General features: G+C 43.7%; 1 protein-coding gene across 4 annotated transcripts; it reads right to left on the bottom strand.

Annotated features, from left to right (window-relative positions):
- Positions 1 to 6,934: 6,934 nt before the first annotated feature.
- Positions 6,935 to 10,791, bottom strand: RBM3 (RNA binding motif protein 3). Of its 4 annotated transcripts, none has more exon segments than NM_001303463.1 (7): positions 6,935 to 7,547; positions 8,021 to 8,087; positions 8,722 to 8,827; positions 8,931 to 9,036; positions 9,677 to 9,783; positions 10,019 to 10,138; positions 10,700 to 10,791. In NM_001303463.1, coding segments are annotated over 5 exon segments (483 nt in total). In that variant the 5' UTR covers positions 10,122 to 10,138; positions 10,700 to 10,791; the 3' UTR covers positions 6,935 to 7,547; positions 8,021 to 8,026.
- Between the last annotated feature and the right edge of the window lie 10,988 nt (positions 10,792 to 21,779).

Below are 21,779 nucleotides of genomic sequence, written 5' to 3'. Positions count from 1 at the left end.
GTGCATGCAAACATTTCTACTCATCCTACGTGAATATTAATGATAGCAAGCACTTTATGCCAGACACTGTTTCAAATATTTTATACAACAACCCTCTGAAGTTGGTACTATTATTATCACATGTCACGGATCAGGAACCTGCCCAAGACAGCATAGCCAGTAGGCGATGGAGTTTGATTTACACCCTGGCCACCTGGCTTCACAATCCTTGCTCTTAACCACTACACTAACACCAATTCCCAAGTTACTTTGTGTGACGCCCTCCAGTGTGGATTCATAACAACTGCTTTCTCTCATCCCATCCCCTTTGTTTGATCTCTCAGCAAGTTCTGTCAGTTCTACCTTCAAAACATATCCAGACTCTAACCTCTCCTCTCCACGTCCACTGCTGCCACCACCATTGCTGGCTTGGACTACTGTGGTGGCCTCCTCACTGCTTCTGCCCTTGCTCTCTTCCCCAAGCCTGTCCTCCCAGTAGTCAGAGGATCCTGTTACAATCCAAGGCAGCCCACGGCCCTGCTCTGCTCAGACCCATGCTCCATCTCTCTCAGAGAAAAAGTCAGGCATCCCTGTGGCCAAGGCGGCCCTATAGGGCCAGGCTCCATCACCTCTCAGAATTCACCTCCTGCCACTTGCCCCCTTGCTCACTCTGTTACAGCTGCATTGACATTCTTGCTGTTCCTCACACCCACCAAGCAAGCTCGCACCTCAGGGCCTTTGTGTGTGCTTGCTTTTTCTTCTGCCTCTAATTCCTCTCTTCCAAATGCCAAGAAAAGGCAAGGCTGAGATATTTGGCTGGTAAGGAAATGTGTCCTCATTCAATTCAGATGTTTGCTACTTACATAGATAACAGAAGCGAGAAGAGCCACAGATGGCCAGCTCATGTCCCTTGTACAGGGTAACACAGAAACAAAAAAGGGGCATGACTGCAACATGAGTGGTAGGACACTGTGGCGCCAAGCAGTTGGTGCATGCTAAGCAGTTCTATAACCTTAAATCAGGGGAGAGAAAGAACAGAAAGCCTCATACCTCTTCAGAACCTTGGAAGAGGAGAAACCGTCTCATGGCAGCCTCCTTGGTAGACAGGGAGGTTAGTGAGAAATGGCCTTGTAGCCTCTTGTGCTCTGTGTTCCGAGGATCACAGGGCATTCTGCCAATACTTAGATGAGCTTGCCTACGTGGCCTATGTGGAGACGTGCTATGCAGTCAGAGTGCCATGCAGAACCATTCCTCTACCATTCTCCAATTTTGTCTCTAGTGTAAGGTCACTTCCTCTGAGTCACCTTCCCTAAAACATCTTGTGTAAGACCCCATCACTCTTCATTCCCTCTGCTTTATTCTCAACACTAGCCACTTTCTAACACTATATCACATACCAATTTATTACTTTATTATCCATAGGCCCTAATATGATTCCTAAGCAAAGAAATTTGTCACAGCTCTTGCTGTGTTCCTACAATTAGTATCTGGCACACATAATAAACACTTGCCAAAATTTACTGACTATACCTAACTACCAGACACTGGTAGGTGTTTCCCATGTCTGGACTCATTCATTGGGGATAATCCCCATCTTACCACTGAGAAGACAGGTTTCTAAGAGGTCCTGGGTTTTGAAAGAAGGCAGGAAGAACCTGTGGTGCTAGGCAAAGGAATGGTCCACCTACCTGGAGAAGCCAGAGGGGTCCTGAGAGCTGGGATTGGGGAAGGGGAGCAGGAAGGGGTTCTAGGACCAGTATCTTGTGTTTTTTGCTTTTGTTTTTTGGCTGTGCTGCATGGCATGCAGGATCTTAGTTCTCCAATGAGGGATCAAATTCGTGCCCCCTGCAGTGGAAGTGCAGAGTCCTAACCACTGGAATGCCAGGGAAATCCCTAGGACCAGTATCTGGAAAATATTAATGTCAGATGTAAAGAAATAGAAGCTAGCATTTCAGGGTTTCTTGAGGCCCTTGGAATAGAGATGACTGTAACTATTCAGAAGGGTTTGGGGAACAGAGCAGGCCAACAGAAAATAGCTGACTAAAAGTCATCCACTTCCCACATCAATGTGAAGGTCTTACAAACCACACCAGTTTTCTTTTGAACTTTTTATTATGGAAAATCTCAAACTCACAGTGCATTGATTTAATGTACTTCCACGTACCTATCACCCAGTTTCCACAATTTTAAACACACTGCATTTTCTAAACTGAAGGTTCCATAAGCATTTGAGTGGTTTGAAGCCAACAGTCTTTGTTAAAATACAACTAGGAAACATCAGGGTATTTTGCACATTTAATTCATTAAAACTTTCTTCCACTTAAATAAGACAAATGGCTGGACTGTATTCCCTCCTCTCCAAAATGTACTTTTTAAATGCAAAGTGTACTTTTTAAATGCAAAGTTTAAAATAGAGACTGCAAGTTCTGTGCTTGAACAACTATTAAGTAGAAAGAATAAAGAAAACTTCCTGAGTTTTACTTTAAGGAAGCTTAAAATTGAATTTAGAACAGCATATTAGAAATCTTTATGCAGAACATGCTACAGACTGTTTTCAATTTATAAGCCTTAACTTTGTGCTTTCATTATATATTATTAAAATCCACATCCCATAGACTCTAGTGTAGTTCTCCATAACCAAAAGCTAGTATTTCTGCAGTATATTGTATGCATATTCACACTGAATGGGAAAAACAAAGATTATGAAAACCTTCAGGTCTTGTCACAAATCTTGAGAAAAAAAGCTTCTGGTTTTTCAGATCTCTGTGCATTTTGATTATAAGGGATCATGGCTCATTAGCCTGGAGAAGTGCAGGAGGTAGAAGAGGAATGCAGATATGCAGGAACTGTGCATGTTTTGTCTCTAAAAGCAGGAGGGAGGAACACTGCCCAGTTATCTACTCAATATGCTTTCTAACATACCTTAAGTATTTACAGCAACTTATTTTAAAAACCTTTTAAAAATTATTTGACTGCGCCAGGTCTTACTTGCAGCATGTGGAATCTTTAGTTGCAGCATGTGAGATATACCCATTTGAATGCAGAGTTCTAAAGAATAGCAAGGAGAGATAAGAAAGACTTCTTCAGTGATCAGTGCAAAGAAATAGAGGAAAACAATAGAATGGGAAAGACTAGAGATCTCTTCAAGAAAATTAGAGATACCAAGGGAACATTTCATGCAAAGATGGGCTCAATAAAGGGCAGAAATGGTATGGACCTAACAGAAGCAGAAGATATTAAGAACAGGTGGCAAGAATACACAGAACTACAAAAAAGATCTTCATTGGTGTAATCTAGAATACAATCTAGTTACATTGGTGTAACTCATCTAGAGCCAGACATCCTGGAATGTGAAGTCAAGTGGGCCTTAGGATGCATCACTATGAACAAAGCTAGTGGAGGTGATGGAATTCCAGTTGAGCTATTTCAAATCCTAAAAGATGATGCTGTGAAAGTGCTGCACTCAGTATGCCAGCAAATTTGGAAAATTCAACAGTGGCCACAGGACTGGAAAATGTCAGTTTTCATTCCAATCCCAAAGAAAGGCAATGCCAAAGAATGTTCAAACTACTGCACACTTGCCCTCATCTCACACGCTGCTGCTGCTGCTAAGTCACTTTAGTCGTGTCCGACTCTGTGCGACCCCATAGACGGCAGCCCACCAGGCTCCGCCATCCCTGGGATTCTCCAGGCAAGAATACTGGAGTGGGTTGCCATTTCCTTCTCCAGTGCATGAAAGTAAAAAGTGAAAGTGAAGTCGCTCAGTCGTGTCCGACTCTTAGCGATCCCATGGACTGCAGCCCACCAGGCTCCTCCATCCATGGGATTTTTCCAGGCTGGAGTGGGGTGCCATTGCCTTCTCCGTCTCACACGCTAGTAATGCTCAAAATTTTCCAAGCCAGGCTTCAACAATATGTGAACCATGAACTTCCAGATGTTCAAGCTGGTTTTAGAAAAGGCAGAGGAAACAGATCAAATTGCCAACATCTGCTGGATCATGGAAAAAGCAAGAGAGTTCCAGAAAAATATCTATTTCTGCTTTATTGACTATGCCAAAGCCTTTGACTGTGTGGATCACAACAAACTGTGAAAATTCTGAAAGAGATGGGAATATCAGACCACCTGACCTGCCTCTTGAGAAATCTGTATGCAGATCAGGAAGCAACAGTTAGAACTGGACATGGAACAACAGACTGGTTCCAAATCAGGAAAGGACTATGTCAAGGCTGTATATTGTCACCCTGCTTATTTACCTTATATGCAGAGCACATCATGAGAAACTCTGGGCTGGATGAAGCACAAGCAAGCACAAGATTGCCAGGAAAAATACCAATAACCTCAGATACGCAGATGACACCATCCTATGGCAGAAATCGAAGAACTAAAGAGCCTCTTGATGAAAGTGAAAGAGGAGAGGGAAAAAGTTGGCGTAAAGCACAACATTCAGAAAACTAAAATCATGGCATCTGGTCTCATTACTTCATGGCTAATAGATGGGGAGACAGTGGCAGGCTTTTATTTTGGGGGGCTCCAAAATCACTGCAGATAGTGACTGCAGCCATGAAATTAAAAGACGCTTACTCCTTGGAAGGAAAGTTATGACCAACCTAGACAGCATATTAAAAAGGAGAGACATTACTTTGCCAACGAAGGTCCATCTAGTCAAAGCTATGGTTTTTCCAGTGGTCATGCATGGATGTGAGACTTGGACTATAAAGAAACTGAGCACCAAAGAATTGATGCTTTTGAACTGTGGTGTTGAAGACTCTTGAGAGTCCCTTGGACTGCAAGGAGATCCAACCAGTCCATCCTAAAGGAGATCAGTCCTGGGTGTTCATTGGAAGGACTGATGCTGAAGCTGACTCCAATACTTTAGCTACATGATGCAAAGAGCTGACTCATTTGAAAAGATCCTCATGCTGGAAAGATTGAGGGCAGAAGGGGACGACAGTGGATGAGATGGTTGGATGGCATTACCGAGTCAATGGACATGAGTTTGAGTAGACTCTGGGAGTTGGTGATGGACAGGGAAGCCTGGTGTTCTGAAGTCCATGGGGTTGCAAAGAGTTGGACAGGAATGAACTGAACTGACTAGGGATGGAACACAGGCCCCAGGAGTCTTAGCCTCTGGACCACCAGGGAAGTCCCTGAAAAAGGTGTTTTGAGTTTCTTACACCCCAAAAACCAGAATGTAGGGAAGGTGTAGGGTTATTAGCACAGACCTACCCTTCTCTAAGTATGTCACCTCCAGTACCACTCAGTGAGGTCGATAGTATTATTCCCACTTTGCAGACATAGAACCTGAGGCACATAAAACTAAGCTAGGAAACAGGGTCAGTGACTTCCATGTGGGGTTAGAGAGGAAAAGGTTTGGGATTTCTTCTGGACTTCAAAATGGGCAGGGGGTGGGATGTCTATGAAAATGTTTCTGTCAAATTTGTGGGGAGGGTAGGCAAGATCCAGGGCTTGAAAATAAATACTTGTAGACCAAGGGTCTGGTCTTCACAGGTTTGGGGACACAGGTTCTCAAAGCACCTTTAAATATGAGTTCAAGTCTCAGTGGGTTCTTGGGAAACATGCACACTAGTGAGATTCTGGTCAGAATGAAGAGGACTAATAAGCATTTAATAAGGGTTTTGAGTCTCCCATCTATAAACTGTATTGATGAGTGATGCAGTGTCAAAGAAAACTGTCTCCTAGGCCCCTTTCCTTAGAGCAAGTAAACCAGAGCTGGGCAAGACTGGATTACTTCAAGTGTGTGCTCAGTTGTGTCTGGTTCTTTGCAACCCTATGGACTATAGCCCGCCAGACTCCTCCGTCCATGATTCTCCAGGCAATACTGGAGTGGGTAGCCATTTCCTCAAGGGGATCTTCCCAACCCAGGGCCACCTGGGAAGTCCAACACTCCTACACAGCACCTCAGGAAAGGTTATTTATAGTTTTTATGTCACTTAGGGGATCATTTTGTTGTAGAAACTTTGTGGTTACCAGACCCTATCTCAGGCCACATTGGGAAGACACTGTACTTCCTGAGACATAAGGTGCAGAAGTGTTCCCCACCCTAGGCAATAACAGTGGGCCTCCTGCCAGATTCCACTGCCTTAACTCCCTGGAGCCCAGCACAGAATGCCTAGTACTCAACTGGTAAGGAGTGGCTGTAAGGCCCCTTTATCTGGTCCAGACAGGTCTCAGAAGTTCCCAAGTCTCCATCCACCCAACAAAGCAAATCCATGGCTGAGAGAAATGGTCCTAGGCACTGTCCCAGCTAGCTGGGAGGCAGAAGAGACAGGTCATCAGTACTGCAACTTTCACAGTACAGTGACCCATGTGGTATCAGCTTGGATTGCTGTTTATCAACACCACTGAAATACGTGGAAAGCAGCACAGCCTGGGTTTGAACCCTGGAATCCGAATCCAGAGGCTGTGCTCCTAGAATCCTGTTTTCAAATCAGGCTTGTCCTATCTCACACCAAGATGAGTTTATTATACCTGTGTCCACCCCTATTATTTCAGGAGCAGTTGGCACCACTATTTATGACAGGATTTAGTCTCCCATTCCCCCCCGCCCCAGATGCTTACATTCTCAGTACAATCTCCTAAGGAAGGCACCTAAGATGCTCGGAGGAGACATGAAGATCAAAACTCCAGCAGCCTTCCCAAAGCTGACACTGAGATCATCACAATGGGACCAAGAGACCACGTCAGGAAACCCAATTCCAGCCACAAGGGAATTTCGCTGAGATTCCCCACCCTTCCCACAGGCCTGATGTATGTATACCCAAAGCAATCCCAAACCCAACCAAACTTTGAACTCAAGGTCTCTACCCTTCTGGCAGTCCCTGCCCACCTAACTGTATCCTTTTCTCAAAATCTCCCTCTTGGCCTTCCCCTATTTTTAACTTGTAGTAAGCCTCTATACCTTAATTTGAGCAAGAAAAAAGCACTTCAATATCAATTTGTTTTCAGTTTTCATCTTTTTAATCAACTCAGTGAAGGACATCCTAAACACTACATGAAACAACAGAATTTTTTTCTTCCAGTTTAAAAAAAATGACATACACAAGTATTTCTTAGAAAGTTCTATATAATCAAGGCAGAAATCTTGAGTAAAAAACACCTATAAGTTATCATGCTCTTTATTCTTACAGTTGGAAACTGCTTCCTAATCAGGATTCAACATTGTGTACAGGTTTTTAAAATGTTTCTAGATACATATTAGTAAAAGAATCTGGCCAAACATTTCTTGGCAGAAAACCCTAAGAGCTGGAACTAAAAAAAAAAAAAAAAAAAAAACCTGGTAAAAAAGGAAGAAATACTCAGACTCTACAAATATCTTCAGACTTTGTCTTTAAATGGGAGAAGAATTTTAAAACAAACAAAACAAACATGGAGCTTTCTGAAAGATCTTTAATAAGGTACCTTGGGAACTCAACTCAAAAAAAAAAAAAGAAAAGAAAACCAGGTTGGTTTAACTATTACAGATGTTTCAGTGCAGCTCCAAAAGTCTTTATAAATACAGTCATTTGGAGAGGTGGTCCTGGTCCTGGATCAGATTATTCCTTGTGTTTCTGAGAACAGTAAGAAGGGGGAGAATTGTGATGTTGGGAATACACTGCTACTGCTAAGTCACTTCAGTCGTGTCCGACTCTGTGCGACCCCATGGACTGCAGCCTACCAGGCTCCTCCGTCCATGGGATTTTCCAGGCAAGAGTACTGGAGTGGGTTGCCATTGCCTTCTCCGGGGAATAAGCTAACATGCTTAATTCCCAGGGTTGACGAGGATGCTGAAAGGCTGGAAACCCCTCCATCTCTTACATGCTCAACAGGAGATGATTATAGACAAGACAGGTGGCCCCCCAACCCCTACTTCCATCAAAGCAGACTAGCCTTAACAGGCACCTGAAAGCAAGAGAGGCCTAGGAATGGTTGTCAGGTGGGCCTGTTGAGGTATGCACATATAGGAGGAAAGGTGAGAGCGACAGGATAACAGAGGTCTCTTAAATGGCAACACAGAAGTCTCACTTACATTAGGTGCACATACCTCATCTCAGTTGTCATAATTGTCCCTGTAATTTCCCCCTGAGTAGCGGTCATAACCACCCTGGCTTCTGGGGAAAAAACATATGTAGTAGTATCACAGCAACGTATTATATATTCTGCAGTATTACTAAACACCATGATAAGTTAAACATGAATATCAAGTAAAACTCAGTCATATGGTATATAATATAGCATATTAAATATTACCACCATACATAATCAAGACAGTACAATAAACAAATATCGCCATCTATTGCACATTGCAATTACATGACCTAACAAATTATTTACCAACGTTATACTTAACCCAAAATATTGCTTCATACTTGCTTTATAACTTCATTACAATTTGCAAACACTATTAGCACCACAGCAAGGTATGTATGAATACTCAGGCAACTGAGCTTTTTAAATTTTTGAGAAAGAAACTGAGTTTTTAAAAAATTTTTTAAAAGTTTATTCATTCATTTCCCTGCACTGGGTCTTAGTTGCTACACACGGCATTTTCAATCTTTGAGGTGGCACGTGGCATCTTTTTTAGTTGTGGCATGTAGGGTCTACTGCCCTGACCAGGGATTGATCCCAGGCCCCCTGCATTGGGAGTACAGAGTCTTAGCCACTGGACCACCAGATAAATCCCTAAGATGAGTTCTTAGTGAGAGGGAAGAAGCACCAGCGTACCCTAACCTGTTGGTTACCCACCTGCCACCATAGTCTCTGGACCTTCCATATCCATATCCGTATCCAAATCCATATGCTCCAGGTCGATTGTCATACCTGCCACTTCCATAGCCCTGGTCCCCACCACCTACAATAGGGAAGAAATATTTTGAATGGCAATTGTCTAGACCTAGACTGCTAACAGGCAACTCTCCTCCATACCCCATGATCAAACTTACCAATAAACTTACCTCTAGGGTAGCCACGACCACGTTCATAGCCCCCAAAGGCACCCCCTCGTGATCCCCGGGCTGACTTGCCAGCGTGGTCTACACGGATCTGACGACCATCCAGAGACTAGGTGTGGGGAGACACAAGGGTGGATGGGTTGGTGGTCAAACAGGGCAGGGGTGAAATAGGAGTGGGCTGGGCAAGTGGGCAAAAGAGCCCAGAAATTCCTGCTGGGCACCAGGTTCTGGGTGCCATATTCCAGAACAAGCTCCTTTGACCCAAATGGTTTTATCTGGAGCTACAGAATCCCACAAAATTACCTGAATCCACCATGTTTCCCCTGCTACTACTTACATCTTGACCGAACTCAGGTTGAATTCTCCTCCCCACTCCTCTAAGCTGCCCGACTATTAGGGCTAGACAGACACCTCTCTTGGTCTGAGGCTTCAGAGTCCATCCCAGAAGACTCACGAGGTCCTCTCCGGGCCAGGCCCGCAGGTCTGCAGACTCTACTACCTAAGCCCAGAGCAGGTCAACCATCCACAGGTGGCTTCTCGGCCTCATGCAGGACCAGTCGTCGCCTCCCAGGCAGCCCGGCTCTGTCTGCCGCTGCCCTCCACCCCCTAGAACAGAAGGCAGTCACGCTCCTGTGAGTGGGCACTGCGGGGCTTGGTGGCCGCGCTGCCCCAAGCAGACACAGAGGGAAAAACAGAATGGTCCAAGTGACAGATGGACGCAGGGCCCCTATGCAGGTAGGAGACCTCACCTCTCCATTCATGGCTCTCATGGCATTTGAGGCATGCTCCGGATTGGTGAAGGTGATGAAGCCAAAACCCCGGGATCGCTGAGTCTCCCGGTCCTTGACGACCACCACTGGGAAAGACAGGGGAAAGAGCTAAGAGGACAAGTAGTAAACGGTGTTAAGAATGGACCCTCCTTCCACTAAAACTCAATGGAAACTTATTGGGTTCTCAGTCTTAGGCCTAGGAACAAAGGCAGGAAAAGGGTAAGGCCTGGGGTTCTAACCTTTCTCTCCTGTTTCCTGAAATGCATGGGACCCAGACTTTCTTCCACAATCCCCCCATCACGCACCTGGCCCATTTCTCACCCTCAGAAATAGGTCCAAAGCTGCTGAAGTGGTCTTCCAGAGCCCGCTCATCAGTGTTGAAGTTGAGCCCTCCCACGAAGAGCTTCCCTTCTTCAGAAGACATGGCAGTAAATTCAAGTCCTGTATTGAGGATATGGAGAATAGGAGAAACTGTGGAGATGGGAGAAAGAAGAGGCTGGAGAAGTGAGAAAGGATGAAGGAAGAGAGAACAGAGAGGAGACAAAACAAGCAAAACAACAACAACAACAACAAAAACCGGGGTAACCAAGCACAGACAAAGACGAAAAAGACAGAAACCTCTGGAGTCGGTGCCCACACAATATCCACTACCCAACGCCCGTCATTTTGTACACCTGCGCATGCCCAGAACAACCTTGAACAAGATGGCGGCGGTCACATGCAAAAAGAGCCCCCTCCCCCCATCCGCCTCCGCCGTCGCACGATCACGGCTGCCACCCACGCCGCCAGCCCTTCCCGGCGTTTCCTGCACTCAAATATAGCGCGCCAGCCTCACACCAACCAAAAAGTGTCACCTCCAAGCACGGAACCCACCCGATCCAGTGAAGCCCAAGCCTATGTGTCAGAGGCCGTTACTTCTCATTCGCGCACCTCGCTCTCAACCGGCGCATCAAACGTCAGTGAGACGAGTAACAGCCGCTCCGCAAAATATATGCTACTTACCTGCAAACTAACAATAACTCAGAAGAGAGCCACCACGAACGAGCCGAGACTGGGGAGGTTGCCGCGCGGCAACACGCTAATAAAGGGCACGGAGTGGACACGTCACGGAACTTCCGCCACGCGTGCCGCCGTGCGCGCTCATTGGCTAAGGTCAGTGAGGCGGAGCGGGAGGAAGGGATAACTGCTTGAAGGGAGCGGGGAGCTGAGCACGATTCCGGAAAAGGACTGGAGGTTTGTGATGTTGATGCAACCTAACATCAGCATCTCGGAGAAGGCAATGGCACCCCATTCCTGTACTCTTGCCTGGAAAATCCCATGGACGGAGAAGCCTGGTGGGCTGCTGTCTATGGGGTCGCACAGAGTCGGACACGACTGAACGACTTCACTTTCACTTTTCCCTTTCATGCATTGGAGAAGGAAATGGCAACCCACTCCAGTGTTCTTGCCTGGAGAATCCCAGGGACGGGGAAGCCTGGTGGGCTGCCTTCTATGGGGTCGCACAGAGTCGGACAAGACTGAAGCGACTTAGCAGCAGCAGCAACATCAGCATCTGCCCAGCCATCTTCATCCCTTACACGCTCACACCCGTTTCCGTCTCTGACATCACCCTTACCACCCTTGATTTCATTTCCCTCATTGATTCGGACGTCTTTCTCTAGGTTCCTTGAGGACATAATTACTGTCCTCTGATACCCTTTCACCTTCTAGTCCTCCGAGCTCATACCCCCTCAAGGGCCCAATGTTTTATCTCCCCACTGACCCTGACGTCATCACCATTCACAGTCCTTAACATCAGACATTCCTTCGTTTCTTAGCCCCTGACCCGGATCCCTTCATTTCCTCCTCTGTGCCCAACATCTAGCCACCTGTTATGCAACTCTTCTCCCTGGCATCGTTTCTTCTCATTTGTAACCTCAGCCCTTATCCTTACCTGACAGCTACCTGAAGCCAGTTTCTCGAATTCCCCACCAACAAACCACCTGAGGTGCCTTCTATAAAAGAGAATGCTTCAGTCTTCAAAAGGAGTAAATCCCAATCCAACAGAATGATTTCTGCTGTCACTCAGAGTTGCTGAACCCTTGATCCACGCAGAGGACACAATAAGTAAAGGACAGATTGTCTGAGTCCACTGCCCACAATTGTTCTTGTCCGCCTTCTGAGTGCCTGAGCTACCTTTACAATGAATGGATTTGACAGACTTTTTGTTTCTGAGCTCCCCATCAAGGAAGAATGGGTTAGTTGCCCTCAGAGACTTGAAATATGTCATCCATAGAATGGACTCGTCCAGCCTGTTAAGGATCAGCACCCCAAATACAGACTAGATCTGTTAACTTTTGGGATACAGTATGGTGAAAAAGTGAAAGTGTTACTAGTCTCTCAGTTGTGTCTGACTCTTTGCAATCTGATGGACTAGCCTGCCAGGATCCTCTGTCCATGGGATTCTCCAGTCAAGAATACTGGAGTGGGTTGTCATTACCTTCTCCAGGGGATCTTCTCAACCTATGCGTTGAACCCAGGTCTCTTGCACTGTAGGCAGATTCTTTACTGTCTGAGGCACCAGGGAAGCCCCCTTACAGAGGACAGTTAGAATAGATTTACCCTAATTCCTAAGAGCCCTGGGATTTTTCAGAGTGCTCAATGAGCATTGTCTTCTTTCTTAAAGTTACCAGTTGCATTAGCCCCTAAAAGAGAGCCAGCTTGTCCTTAGAAACTTTCAAGTCAGTCATTGAATTCTCTAGCTATGAAAGTACTAGGTGGCATCTTCTTTCGATATAAAGCTGTTGCATCTACAGTGGAAATCTGTTGTTTGGTGTAGCCACCTTTATTATTTTAACTAGATCTGGATAAGTTGCTGCCACTTCTACATTAGCACTTGTTACTTCAACTTGCGCTTTTATGTTTGTTAACACTCATGATCCAACCTCTGCTAGATTCAGACTTTTCTTCTGCAGCTTCCTTCACCTCTCTCAGGCTTAACAGGACTGAAGAGAGTCACGGCCTTGCTCTGGTTTAAGCTTTGGCTTAAGGGAATGTCGTGGGTGGTTTGATCCTCTATCCAAACCACTAAAACCTTCTCCATATCAGCAGTCAGGCTGTTTCTCTTTCTTATCATTTATGTGTTCACTGGAGCATCACTTTTAATTTCTTTCAAGAACTGTCCCTTTGCATTCACAACTTCAGTAACTGGTTACAAGAGATCTGGATTTCAGCCTGCCTCAACTCCTGATGTGCCTTCCTCACTAAGTGTAATCATTTCTAGATTTTTATTTGAAGTGAGAGACTCTTCCTGTCACTTGAACATTTTGAGGCAATTGTAAGTTTATCAAGTGGCATAATTTCAATATTATTATGTCTCAGGGAAAGAGAGGCCTGAGGAGAGGGAGAGGGACAGAAAATAGGGCAGTTTGAACATACATTTGTCATTTAAGCTTGACATCCTAGAGTCACGGATTATTGGTAACATCAAAGATCACTGATCATAGATCATCATAACAAATACAATAATAATGAAAAAGTTTGAAATATTGCAAAAATTACTGTAATGTAACACAGAGATAGGCAGTGAGCAAATGCTATTGCAAAAATGGTGCCAACAGACTTGCTGAATGCTGAGTTGCCCACAAACCTTCAATTTGTTAAAAAGAAAAAACAAAACCCATGATACAGAAGGAGACTCATAGACAGAGAAAACAAACTTAATAGCTACCAAAGTAGGAGGGGTTATTTGGGAGTATGGGATTAACAGATGCACATTACCACACATAAAATAGATAAACAACAACGACCTACTATATAGCACAAGGAACTATATTCAATATTTTGTAATAAACTATAATGGAAATGAATAAAGAAAAAACTCACAATATCTGTAAAGCACAATTAAAATGAGGGATGCCTGTACTAAGAGTTAGGGGAAGTCAGAAGTGGTTTGCAACACTTCCCTGGTAAGTTGGCTGGTAAAGAATCCACCTGCAAAGCAGGAGATGCTGGTTCAATTCCTTGGTTGAGAAGATCCCCTGGAGAAGGGATAAGCTACCCACTTCACTATTTTGGGGCTTCCCTGGTGGTTCAGACAGTAAAGAATCTGCCTGCAATGCATGAGACCTGGATTCCATCCCTGGGTTGGGAAGACACCCTGGAGGAGGGCATGTCAACCCACTCCAGTATTCTTCCCTGGAGAGTCCCGATGGACCCAAGAACCTGGTGGGCCCCAGTCCATGGGGTTGCAAAGAGTCAGACACGACTGAATGACTAGGCACAACAAACTATAGTGGAAAAGAATTGAAAAAAGAAAAAGACTCATGATATCTGTAAAGCACAATAAAGCAAAGCACAATTAAAATTAGAGGTGCCTGTATTAAGAGTTGGGGAGAGCAGAGGTGGTTCACAACACTTCCTCAGACAATAGTTTCAGAGATGAGCATCCATACACAGGGCAGGAGGAGAAAAACTCATGACCAGTATGGGCAGAAACCAGGTACATAGTTACAGCTTTCACTGATTGGTTGAGCAAGGAGCAGGAGGGGATGTGAAGCTTGTTGCAAAAGAATGGGAAGAGCTGAAATGTCTTATGGCTCAGCCCATCTAAAGTCTATCATGCCTACCTCAGATCCATTAAGAAACCACAGCCAAAGGACTCAGGGGTTTTCTGCAGTAGATCCTGCCTACTATAATTCCTGTTTCTTGGGGAGATTTCACCAAGACAAACTTCCGTAGGAAATCACAGATGAGGCAATGACTGGCATCCGGGTTCTACTGTCTCATAGTAGATAATGCTGATGAAGATGACCTATTGCCAAGGCAGAAACTGACCCCCAAAATTATAGATATATTTTTGAGATCAGCCCCACTGCCCTGCCATTCCATTTTCCAGGGTATCTTCCTGATCCAGGGATCAAGCCCGGGTCTCCCACATTGTAAGCAGACTCTTTCCTGTCTGAGCCACTAGGGAAGCCCCTGCATCCACAAAATGGACTTGTCTGACTTTTGCCATATCCAGACTTCCTACGCCTAGGATAGACATGAAGAGATTTCACATTGTCCACATATGTACTAGTTTTAGCCCTCTGAGAATCTGAGCCTCCATGCAAAAGAGAGGTACTTATTTACCTCTCAAAGTGTCTGAGCTCTGATCACATTCTACAGTTTGTGACACATCATCATAGTTGTTCTATGCAGTCTCTTGTTTTACTTATTCTTTTATTCCTGCACCCGACTATCATTCTTTCATTCCCATGGTTAACTATGTTATTGAGTTTTATGTGTATCTCTTGGTATGATTTCATATAAAATTGGTATTTTGTGTATATTTTTGATTAAAGTAAATGGTAGTGTTATTTTTTAAAACTTTCTTTTTCAACCAGCATTATGTTTTTAAGATCCATCTGTGATAATTCCCTGGCAGTCCATTGGTTAAGACTCTACGCTTTCATTCATGGGGCCCAGGTTTGATCCCTGGTCGGGGAACTAAGATCACACAAGTTGCACCACACAGTCAAAAACAAACAGAAACGAATGGAAGTTTTGTTGGGAATACACTGTAGTAATAGATTTGGGGCAAAATAATATATTAGCTGTGGAGGTTTTAAGATATGGTCATAAACTCTATGATAGTGCCCCCATCAGAAGTTGGAGCCTAGTTCCCTTGCCCTTGAGGGTGGGCTGGACTTAGTGAGTCACTTGTACTGCACAGAATGAGCATGTCACTTCCAAGACTAGGTCATAAAAGGCACTTAGGCTTCCTGCTCTCACACAGACTGCTTTCTCTGTGGGATGGTATCTGGTAGATCAGGCAGCAGCCCTATGGAGGAACTGAGGCCTCCTGCTAACAGCTATGTGAGCGGGCCTTCTTGGAAGTGGAGTCAAGCCTTCAGATAACTGCAGCCGCCTTCCACATCCTGACTGCAGCCTCATGAGAAATTCAAGGCCATAACACGGCTAAGCCACTCCCAGAATTCTTGCCCACTGAAACTTAGATAATGTCTATTGTTTTAAGTTTGGGAGTAATTTGACATCAATACATAGTTGACACATCATAAAATCTTCCCAGCAAAGAGCATGAAATGTCTTTATTGTGCCCAGCTTTGCATGAAATGTTCCCTTGTTCTTGAAGAGATTTCTAGTCTTTCCCATTCTATTCTCCAGGCAAGAATACTGGAGTGGGTAGCCATTCCCTTCTCCAGGGGATCTTTCTGACCCAGGAATCAAACCCAGGTCTCCTGCATTGCAGGCGGATTCTTTACTATCTGAGCCACCAGGGAAGCTGCCTGGATAAGCCCTAGTTATGACTTTTTAAAAAAACATACACTGTTGAACTCAGGTAGCTAATATTTTACTACAATTTTTACATCTATATTCATAAATGAAATAGGTCTGTAACTTTATTGTGTTGTATCTTCTTTATCTGGTTTTAGAATGAAGACTATACTAGCCTCAAAAAATGAGCTGAACAGCTTTTGCTTTTTTCCTATTTTCTGGAACAATTTGTATATTTGGGAATTAACAGTTCCTTGAAAGTTTGATAAACTGTATCTGTAAAACCATCTGGGTCTGTGCTTGAAGCATTTGTTACAGTGAGATAGAGTGTCTGTATCATTTCAATCTGTCTTAAAACTTGTTACAACTTTTCAATTTCTTTTTGCATCAATTTGAGCACATTTTAATTTTTCCAGAAACTTAAGCCTTTCATCTAGGTTTTACATACCATACTTAGCCTTTTTGTGTCCAGTTTCCCTTTTTTCTGTATTTTGCATTCTTTTAAAGCAGTCTTGGCAGAAGCCTATCAATATTTTCAAAGAACCAGTTTTTAATTCTGCTATTCTTTATCATTACTTTCAGAGAAGGCAATGGCAGCCCACTCCAGTACTCTTGCCTGGAAAATCCCATGGACGGAGGAGCCTGGTGGGCTGCAGTCCATGGGGTCGCTGAGGGTTGGACACGATTGAGCGACTTCACTTTCACTTTTCCCTTTCATGCATTGGAGAAGGAAATGGCAACCCACTCCAGTGTTCTTGCCTGGAGAATCCCAGGGACAGGGGAGCCTGGTGGGCTGCCATCTATGGGGTCGCACAGAGTCGGACACGACTGAAGTGACTTAGCAGCAGCAGCAGCATCACTACTTTAAAAACTATCTTTGGCATTTATTTCCTTCCTTACAATATTTCCTTCATGAGTCATGGAGTCATGGGTTTGTTCCTCTGCTCTTTCTCCATCTTTTTTATTTGAATGCTTAGATGATTTATTTTTCAACCTTTATTCTCTCCTGATGAATGTACTTAAAGCTGTATGTTTTCTTTTAATAACTGATTTTGCTGTGTCCCAGAAATTTTGCATGTAGTGTTTTTATTATTAAGTTCTAAATATTTCTAAAGTTCCCTTATGATTTCTTCTTTCACCCAGGGGTTATTTAGTAGTTTCCAAAAATGGGAGTCTTTTTTTTTTTTTTTGGCCAGGCCATGTGGGATCTCAGTTCCCCTACCAGGGACTGAACCTGGTCCATGGTAGTGAAAGCCCAGAATCTTAACAACTACCAGAGAACTCCTAGAGCCTTTTTTGTGTGTGTGCAAAAAATAGCTTTTCATTATTGCTAATTTTAGGGCTTCCTAGATAGCACTAGTGGTAAAGAAGCCGCTTGCCAATGCAGGGGACACAGGAGACTGAGGTTGGATCCCTGGGTCAGGAGGATCTTCTGGAGGAGGGCATGGCAACCCATTCCAGTATTCTTGCTTGGAGAATCCTATGGAAAGAGGAGCCTGGCAGGCTATGGTCCATAGGATTGCACAGAGTCAGACATGACTGAAGCACCTTAGTACACTGCTAATTTTATTGCATTGTGTTCAGAGAACGTGTTTAATATTGATACTTTTGAATTCATTGAGGATTTCATTGTGCCCTCACAGGGTCCATTTTTGTAATTAATTGTAAGCATAAAAGGAGTCTTCTCCATTTGTTAAGTGAAGGATTATATAGGAATGTGTGTCATATACTTGAAATTATATGCCAAGCTTAAAAATGTATTGTTCAAGGAGAAGGCAATGGCAACCGACTCCAGTACTCTTGCCTGGAAAATCCCATGGATGGAGGAGCCTGGTAGGCTGCAGTCCATGAGGGTCACGAAGAGTCGGACACGACTGAGTGACTTCACTTTCACTTTTCACTTTCATGCATTGGAGAAGGCAACGGCAACCCACTCCAGCTACTCTTGCCTGGAAAATCCCATGGATGGAGGAGCCTGGTGGGCTGCTGTCTGTGGGGTCGCACAGAGTCAGACACGACTGAAGCGACTTAGCAGCAGCAGCAACATAAAATGAGTATTTCAGAAGATAGAACTTCTGTCATAGAGATGGTCAGAAGACCATAACTATATTTATTCTTTCAGGTTCTAGGAGGTATGGGGGTCTTCAGGGAGTGCAGGCTGTCACATTGTTGGCGGGGGCCTGGGGCAGCCAGCACAGAGAGAGGCAGGAAGCCTGGCCCCTGGTCCTGGGGGCCTATGTGCTTCAGGTTTGGAGTCTGGGCTCCACCCAGTGGCAGCCTGGAAACAGTAGCTTCCTCCAGTCACTGGCTCTGTGAGCCATAGCAGCCGGCATGGATGTGGCCGTCTGTGGACATCTCACTGGTAAAGATATGTTCTTTGCTTGGCCACACAGTGCTTTCATCTGAGAACTGAGTGTGTTTAAGTAGGCCTGAGGAAGCTAGGGTCAGCCAGGCTTTTTCAGAGTGCGCCAGGCACACAGACTGCATCCACAGCTTGGTGGACACTTCTCTGCTGTCCAGATGACTTAAAGATAGTGTTTGGAAAAAGTCCTTGGCTGGCTTTAATTGCTACTAGGCACTGTAATGACGATGACATAGGTAAGGGAAAGAGGGCTAAAGCTGGCCCAAGTGTTCCAGGCTAATGAATAGGAGAAGTTGCCTGTCGAAGTGTGGCTTGTGGTTATTTTGCATTTGCATTGGATCTTGTAACCAGGATGAATAGTCTATCCCGAAATCCGTTAGTGATTTGCCAGCCCTCCAACCCTAAAACAATTCTCTTCCACTTTTTGCATTAAGAAACACAGCATATCCTTGGGCAGCAGACTAGAGTGTATAACCTGATCTCCTCAACTTCATCTTGCTTTCTGAGTCCTATATTAAGCATTGAATTTTTTTTAAGGATAATTTACTTAGAAAGGCAAGGAGGAAACAAACTTTGAAGGGAGAGATGAGACATTTATTGTTGCAAAGCCGAGAGACAGGTTCTTAAAGTCTGCATGAAAGTATTCTGGGAGCAGTATTTAATATGCTAAAGGATATGAGTTCTTTAATGAAGAAGTTTGATTTTTCATCTGCTAGTTACAAGCTGTAAAATGAAGCTTTGTCTCCCTGGCAGGCAAATTTTGGTTTGGTTTAGTGGAAGTTCAAGCCAGTGGCCATTTTCCCTAAGGCGGGGTGATGAGTTTAGGAATACCCAGCTCTGGGAGGAGCCAGTGGACTAATCCTGAACCCTTGAACTATTATCTGCTTCAGCAGTTTTGGAAAGTAGCCTGTTAGGATGGTAGCCGATGAATGTGGCCTGTTATTCTATTGGGGAGTTGGTTGGGACTCTGGAGATGGTATCGACACTGGCGTGCTCTGACTGTGTGGCCAGAGATGGCACAGCATTCAGTCTGCGCACCCAGTTCTGTGGTATCCTCTAAACAAGAGAGAGAACGCAGCCCTGGTTTCTAGAAGAAGATTGTCGTTCCACGTAGCGCAATGTGTCACCAGGAGTTTTTTCATTCCAAGCCTTTGGGCTTCATAACATTGGAATTGTTTTTTCATAATTCCCAACATTCCATAAATATTTGTCAAGGACAAAGAAAAGGAATGTGTTTCTTTATTCTTCTCACATAAATAACTTTGTACACATGACTTCCTGCTTTCATATGAAGAAGAAACTAGCTCCCTTGTGTGGCAGCTCCAAAATTAAAAGATTGTTGCACATATAAGGGGTTGAATATATTTTATAAAACTAATGCATTTGTATTTCTGTGCTGTTCTAAAGATTACCTTTTTACTTATATTAATTAAAGATATAGAAAGTATATATTTAAATCATGTAAATGTGACTCATTAGGGAGTTTCCTCAATCTTAATAGTCATCAGCTTCTCACACTCATATAGTATGCTGCTCAAATTTTTTTGTGTGCAATATGAACATTTGAACATTTCAGTCAGGTACTGAGCCAGAAAAGGTAATTGAAGTTTTTAGAAAACTTAACGTTGCTTAGAAAATATTTTGTTTTCTTGAAGTAGTAATAATTTGTAGCTGGAAAGATAAGATCAAGACTTATTTCAGGCCACTTGGTCACTGGTTCCTAAATTTAGGAAGCACTTGATTAACAAGTTGGTGAAAGCATTTAGTGGATACAGGAATAGTTTAAATACTTGAGATTAAAGGCTTTCCTCCGATCCCTTTCTAAGAAGTTTTAGCTTAGAAATCTTAGAAAGTTTTCTAAGGAAGTATACCTGTGGTACGTTTCGATCAGAAAGGTAGTTTCTCTTTGCTCTATTTGTTTTATAATTTGTACTAGTTATTTGTTTCTGTTGTCATTTTTTTAATGTTAAAATTATAAATCATGTCTAATCATACTGAATTATAAAACTTCTACTGTATCTTTAAGGAAAAATGAGAATTATCCTGTTTGTCCTGCAAAAAAAAAAGTATTGTTCAGGTCTCCTTACGAGAATGTGTTTATGGTAGACATATATATTCTTTGCCAATAAGTATATATCCTTCTTTGTCTTTCATGATCTGAAATTTTGTTAGCTTTAGGATGTCTATCCCAGCTTTCTTTGAGCTTTTATTACTCTACTTTTTCTTCATACTTTCATTCTCATCAACATCCCTAAACTTTGTGTGTGTATACTGTTGAAACTTTTAAAAAATCCATTGAGGGTCCCTGTGTTCTAAATATTTTTTGTATTGTTAAAAGATAGTTCATTTCATCTTCTCCATTTATAGTTATTTTTCTATTTCTTTTTTTCTATCATACCCATACCTAATATTTTGAGTCCTTTTTATATTTCTTGTTCCTGTTTTCTATTTTTTTCTTACTTTAGTTATTTAAAAGTCTTCATCTGTATGTCCCAGTACTTCTGCTTCAGATATTGTGTATCACCCCATGTGGTAGCCAGTCTTCTGACATAGCCCCCAATGATCTCTGCCTCCTGTTACTTACATCCTGTGTGGTTCTCCTCCATGTTGTACTAGGGTTGGCCTATGTGACCAAGAAAATACAAGTTGTATGCCATTTCAGAGCTTAAGTTATAATAGACATTGCAGTTCTGTCACGGTCACAATCTCTTGCCTGTCTTCTGGGACCACATGTCCTGAGAAGCCTGATTGGAGAGGCTCATGTGGGGAAACCTCCCACTAACAGCTCTGTGTAGGCCATATTAGAAGTGGGTCCTTCAGCCAAGTCATCCCTTCAGCTAACTGCAATCCTGGCTGAACGTGACCGAAACCTCAGAAGAGACCCTGAGCCAAAACTACATGGCTAAGCTGTTCCCAGATTCCTGACCCTCGGAAACTGAGAAAATAAATATTTGTTGTTTTAAGCTAAGTTTGGCAGTGATTTGTTATACAGCAATAGGTAACTAAGGTGCATGTATGCTCAGTCACATTCGACTCTTTGTGACCCTATGGACTGTAGTCTACTAGGCTCTCCCATAGAATTTTCCAGGCAAGAATACTGGACTGGGTTGCCATTTCCTTCTCCAGGTGATCTTCCTGACCCAGGAATCAAACCCTCGTCTCCTGCATTGGCAGGCAGGTTCTTTACCACTGTGCCACCTGGGAAGCCCATAGATAACTAATATGTCCAGTTTATTTTTCACTGGATGTAGTTATACTGCTCTGGTGTATACATTACCCTGACGTGGCAGCTGTTCTGGCTGGTAACTGTACTGAGGGAATGCTGAAAGCCAGACTTGACTCTGGTTAATCACTTGGAGTCCAAGGGATAAAAGGATGTGCAGGGAGATGGGCCAGATGGTGGACAGTCCCAGCACCATGCAAGCAGAGCTCTCACTTGCATCTATGATCACATTACCTGAC

This window comes from Bos taurus, chromosome X (genome assembly GCF_002263795.3).
Source record: "Bos taurus isolate L1 Dominette 01449 registration number 42190680 breed Hereford chromosome X, ARS-UCD2.0, whole genome shotgun sequence".
In the NCBI taxonomy this organism is placed as follows: Eukaryota; Metazoa; Chordata; class Mammalia; order Artiodactyla; family Bovidae; genus Bos; species Bos taurus.
The sequence above is the reverse complement of the archived record's forward strand: the minus strand, read 5'-3'. Positions and strand labels throughout refer to the sequence as shown.